Consider the following 6000-nt stretch of genomic DNA (forward strand, 5'->3'; position numbering starts at 1 on the left):
TAGAACAGATGCCTCTGGTAAGACAAGGGGTGGCGGTCTATGTTTATTTGTAAACAACAGCTGGTGCACGAAATCTAAGGAAGTCTCAAGTTTTTCCTCGCCTGAGGTAGAGTATCTCATGATAAGCTGTAGACCACACTATTTACCAAGAGAGTTTTCGTCTATATTCTTTGTAGCTGTCTATTTTAAACCACAAACCAATGCTAGCACTAAGACCGCACTCAATGAGCTGTATACGGCCATAAACAAACAGGAAAACGCTCATCCAGAGGCGGCACTCCTAGTGGCCGGGGACTTTAATGCAAGGAAACTTAAGTCCGTTTTACCTCATTCCTGCAAGCATGTTAAATGTGCAACCAGAGGGGGAAAAAAACTCTATACCACCTTTACTTCACACACAGAGACAAGTACAAAGCTCTCCCTCGCCCTCCATTTGGCAAATCTGACCATAATTCTATCCTCCTGATTCCTGCTTCCAAGTGAAAACTAAAGTAGGAAGCACCAGTGACTCGGTCAATAAAAAAAGAGGTCAGATGAAGCAGATGCTAAGCTACAGGACTGTTTTGCTAACACAGACTGGAATATATTCTGGGATTCTTCCCATGGCATTGAGGAGTACACCACATCAGTCACTGACCTCATCAATATGTGCATCAACGACATCGTTCCCACAGTCACTGTACGTACATACCCCAACCAGAAGCAATGGATTACAGGCAACATCCGCACTGAGCTAAAGGGTAGAGCTGCCGCTTTCAAGGAGCGGGACTCTAACCCGGAAGCTTACAAGAAATCTCGCTATGCCCTCCGACGAACCATAGAACAGGCAAAAAGTCAATACAGAACTAGGATCGAATCGTACTACACCGGCTCTGACGCTCGTCAGATGTGGCAGGGCTTGCAAACTATTACATACAACAAAGGGAAGCACAGCCGAGAGCTGCCCAGTGACACGAGCCATCCAGACGAGCTAAATTACTTCTATGCTCGCTTCGAGGCAAGTAACACTGAGACATGCATGAGAGCATCAGCTGTTCCAGACAAGTGTGTGATCACGCTCTCCGTAGCAGATGTGAGTAAGAGCTTTAAACAGGTCAACATTCACAAGGCCGCAGGTCTAGAAGGATTACCAGGACGTGTACTCCGAGCATGCGCTGACCGACTGGCAAGTGTCTTCACTTAACCAATTGATTTATCAGTGTTATTCTCTGAGTTTGTTGGACTTCAGAAGGAAAATAAATGTAGCTAATGGGTGAACATTTGTTCACTCAACAAACTTTGCTCACAGTGAGCTGAATGTATAAAAACTTGTTGAGTCTAATTACAATTTCATGTTTGTTTTTGGAAGTCAACACTGTATGTTGGTTCAGCTATATTCCCAGATGTGGAGCAAACTCACAACCCTATTGCAGCTGGTTGCCTTACAATTGTACGTTGAATTGTTTTCTTTTTAGACCTGTGTTTTTGCATGTACATTGATTGGTTGATTATCTTAAGCTACACCAACATAAGTAACATACATTTTTCTAAAGAAATCCAATCTGTTATTAGTTGGACTTTTTGCATCTGTTACTGAGATGGCTGTTCCAGTTATTATTGAGACTACCTAAATCAAATAGAAGTATTTCCCGGCAGTCATTGTCAGTGCAGGTTGGGGGTGATTAACGTTCTCTGGCTGGATTCCAATTTTTCAAGTTGAATTGTATGTTCACTCAACGTCAAATGAAAAGTTGAGTGAACATTCAAATTCAACTTGAGAATGTATGTTGGTTCAGCTATATGCCAAACATTTTTGCAAACTCACAATCCTATTGCAGTCTGCTGCCTTACAATTGTACATTGATTCAACTTTTTTTATAGTGCAGGGAGACAAAATACACCTCTCAACTCAAAGTGCAATGTAGCCTAGTTTAATTTCAACACAGGTGTATAGCGAGATAAAGTCAAGTTGAATTTGAAATGTGTTGATTGATCCATACACTTGTATTACAATGATGAGACTGCTTATCATTTTTCTAAGGAGTCGAGGAGGCCTTGTTTATCAAATCAGATCAATGATCACTCACACTGCCAAAGTAGAAGAAGAGAGGATGAGAAGTGGAGTACAATAAAGTTGACCATTGCGATGTAGATTAGTTGCCCTTGGCTGGGAAGCTGATCCTAGATCTGTGCCTACAGGCAAGTAGCAGGGAAGATATGAGGGGAGGGGTTCTCAATTGTAGACACCTTTAGTTAGTTAATGAGTGCAGGGCTGGATAGATGGGGGTATAAAGACAAGCAGGGAGCTGTGGCTGACTCTACTGTCACTGTCTTATAGTCACCATGTCTTTCTCAGGGAAATACCAGATGGAGTCACATGACAACTTTGAGTCTTTCATGGAGGCTGTTGGTAAGTCTTGCACATTTGATTAGACTTGGGGTGTTAATTTCAGAAGTCGTAGTCCTTTCAGTAATGAAGATCAATGGTGACTGTGAATGCAATGGGTACTTGAAATGGTGTTAGATTTAACAACAAATGATAGGTTTTTTTGAATAACTTTCACTGAATGTTTAATTTAAGACTTAACACCGCTAGTTTGGTTTGGGCTAACTATTTTGAACTTCCAGCACCAATGGGATTGTTAAATGATTTGCCTAGGCATTAATGATTTATTGTGTCATTGAGATTCAAACCTATGCTCTTCTGTCCTCTATCCATGGAATTAATCCACTGTGCCACCAGGATGGAGTTGTCATGCATTAGTTTTGTAACTCATTGAAAGTGGATAAATTTAGTCTATTCAGACCATTTCAACAGGAACAAGCACTCATTAAGATCAGGTGTGGCCAACTACTGTGTTCAACACACTTAAGAGAAGATGGCGTTTGTTGAAGCTGAGAACGGAATGTGTTTTGATTGATGTTTTTGTATGGCAAGTTCTTAGTGTTCTGAGAACATGACTTTAACTGTAACTATGAGAACCTACACAACATTATGCTGAAGCACTGACATTCCCACAGGAGAATATTTAAAGTCAGCTGAGCAACTTGAGAACATTCCCAATGTAAAATGACTAATGTTCCTTGAACTTTACCTTAAATTCAATGTTTGAACTTTCAGGAAATATTCTGATCAAGAATATTACATTTTGTCAAATTCCTTAATGAGAATGTTCCAAAGCCAAGCAACTGTCCTGCACCATAATGTGGTATGCAAAATAACCAAGCCCTAAAACGTATGGTCCTCAGAATGTTATGTGCTAGCTGGGAATGCATTCAGATCATTGTGTTGCCATATTATAGTGCATCAGCGCTTTACTTCAGTAGTAATAATTCAGTGTTCATGTCCCACTTCATTAACTTTTTGTTGTACTAAAAAGCACCGCATATGACTCTCTCGCTGCCGCAAACATGTAGGTCTCCCTGATGAGCTTATCCAGGAGAGCAAAGACCTCATGAGCATCTCTGAGATTGAGGAGACTGGAGACCACTTCAAGGTGACTGTCACCACGGGGACAAAGATCCTCACCAACTCCTTCACCATTGGCCAGGAGACGGAGCTCGAGTCGCCGACCGGGGAAGGTCAATGTGGGTGGCGCATGTCACAACCCAACCATGAGTTTCATACATGTAGCCTGGGTTTATCCATCTCCCTACATATACAGCCAGTATTTAACTAAACTATAAGTTCAGCTGATGTGGGGTCACTATGGTTAGTTCAGGTCCCAGTGATGTTGTGGGAGGACTGACTTTCGTTGGCAGAATCTCCTCTGCTCTCCAGGGACTGGGCGCACAGTTGTCTCAAAACCAACTCTCACACCTGATGCACACTGTCACACTTTTTTTTCTTCTCCATATATGGCCATCCAACTTGGGCCTGTTAAATTGGTCCTAGTTGGTGACCACTGCTTTCAGATCTAACCGTTGACCTCTCCTGTTTCAGTCTGTGGTGATGAGGGAAGGTAACAAGCTGACGGCCATCCTGAATGGGATCGAATATGTCACAGAACTTACAGACGCAAACACCCTCGTCAACGTGAGTCTGGGGCATATGGCTGGGGGTTTCACGAAGCGACACAATTTCAGGGTTAATTTATACCATTAACAAAATGGTTAGTCTATGACAGTGCCGTGAACGCAATTCAACAGTTTGCTGCCGCCAATGTTCTAATTACATGCTGACCCCACCGCTCGCGTCGCAAAATACATGTACGTGTTATTCAATCATTGCACCCACACTGCTCGCGCGCCTCGGCAAGCATCTGCGTGGCCAGGTGCTAAAATAGAAATTGGTTCTATTTGATGTGCTGCAAGTCTGGCCTCTCCAATCTCCTCATTGGTTCTTAGGAGCATAAACCCATGTGGGTGATTGAAAGATGAACTTTAAGGTCCACACTCTGGTCAGTTGTAACGTTGGTTGTCAACCGCCATATAAAGGAGGCGAGATGAGAAACATTCGGTTTTCTGTGGCTTAATTGTCAGAGTAGAGGACCTTGTGCATTTCAGGTAAAATAACAACCCAATGTTTATATACTAGGACAAATTAGTTTGCTAGCTAAATTGCCCCAAATATAACTGTTTCGGAGTTTGTTTTGATATTTCAACCTGCATGTCCTGATCGCTTCTAGTGTGGGTGAACAAAATCAATGTGAGAACGAGCGCATCCGGTTTGGTAAGCATAGTGTACTGGCATGGATTTATTGAGTGTAATTATTACAGATGCTTTCTCTTTTCAGACCATGACTCTGTCTGGCATGTCATACAAGAGGACCAGCAAACGAATGTGAAGATCTACTGCACTCTTTGGATTAATAAAATGTGAAAGGCATTGAATGGTCTGGTCTCAGCATTTCATATCAATGGGTAGAACTTCAGGGGAAAATTGAAGTTTGTAATAATGAGGAAGGTTTCAGTTGGATGAATGTGGGATTCAATAGAATAGCGTAGTTCCGTGAACATTACACTCGGGCCAAAATGGATTTTCTACATTTTAATGTGACTGCTTTATAGCAAATGTCAACCCAGCAGTGTAGAAATGAAGGCTTTGGTAGTTCCATCTAGTCTGTTGCAATATGGGTCAGAATCCTACCACATTGGGTGCATCAGTTTAAAAGCAGATTCCTCAATTTCCAGTTATTTTGGAAAATCAAGTTTCAGGCAATGTTTTTGGACATTGCTTTCACTAGTTCCACCCCAGTGTAGCTGACAAGGGGCTAAAGGTGCACCATTTGAGGGTGACTGGTTTCCCAGCTACAGTGTGGTTGGACCCTGGGACTAAACACCTCCCTCTGCAACTGGATCCTGCACTTCCTGACGGGCCGCCCCCAGGTGGTAAGGGTTGGCAACAACACGTCTGCCACACTGATCCTCAACACTTGGGCCCTTCCTGTACTCCCTGTTCACCCACGACTGCGTGGTTAAACATGACTCCAACACCAAGTTTGAGGTGCACCACAACACCAGTGGTAGGCCTGGTCACTGACAATGATGAGACCTGGCAGTGTGGTGCCAGGACAACCTCTCCCTCAATGTGAGCACAACAAAGGAGCTGATCGTTGACTACAGGAAAAGGTGTGCTAAACAAGCAGAGACAGAGCGAGTTTCAAGTTCTTTGGTGTCACATTACCAACAAACTCTCATGGTCTTAACACACCAAGACAGTTGTGAAGAGGGCACAACACCTTTTCCCCCACCCCCTCTGTTGTACACTGCTACTCGCTGTTTATCTATGCATAGTCCCTTCACATATGTGCAAATTACCTCTACCCCCGCATATTGACTCGGTACCGATAGCCTCGTTATTGCTACTTTTTTATTACTTGAGTTGGTAAATATTTTATCTTCTTGAACTGCTTTGTTAAGGGCTTGTAAGTAAGATGTACACTTGTATTTGGCGCATGTGACAAAGTCTGATTTGACGTGTCATGCTCGTAGGAATTGAAGGGGTGATTTGTCTGACATATTTGTATAATAATGTGAGGTCACTACTGCCGGCTGTTAGTTTCTTGACACCTGCCGCCA

General features: G+C 42.9%; 1 protein-coding gene across 1 annotated transcript; it reads left to right on the forward strand.

The window, feature by feature from the left end:
* Positions 1-2282: 2282 nt before the first annotated feature.
* LOC135565204 (fatty acid-binding protein, liver-type-like) lies at positions 2283-4807 on the forward strand. Its single transcript, XM_065011269.1, has 4 exons — positions 2283-2389; positions 3397-3567; positions 3923-4015; positions 4716-4807. Exons 1-3 carry the CDS (start codon positions 2323-2325, stop codon positions 3943-3945), a joined length of 261 nt encoding a protein of 86 aa, XP_064867341.1. The 5' UTR covers positions 2283-2322; the 3' UTR covers positions 3946-4015; positions 4716-4807.
* The last annotated feature ends 1193 nt before the right edge of the window (positions 4808-6000 follow it).

Source organism: Oncorhynchus nerka, linkage group LG27, assembly GCF_034236695.1.
Source record: "Oncorhynchus nerka isolate Pitt River linkage group LG27, Oner_Uvic_2.0, whole genome shotgun sequence".
In the NCBI taxonomy this organism is placed as follows: Eukaryota; Metazoa; Chordata; class Actinopteri; order Salmoniformes; family Salmonidae; genus Oncorhynchus; species Oncorhynchus nerka.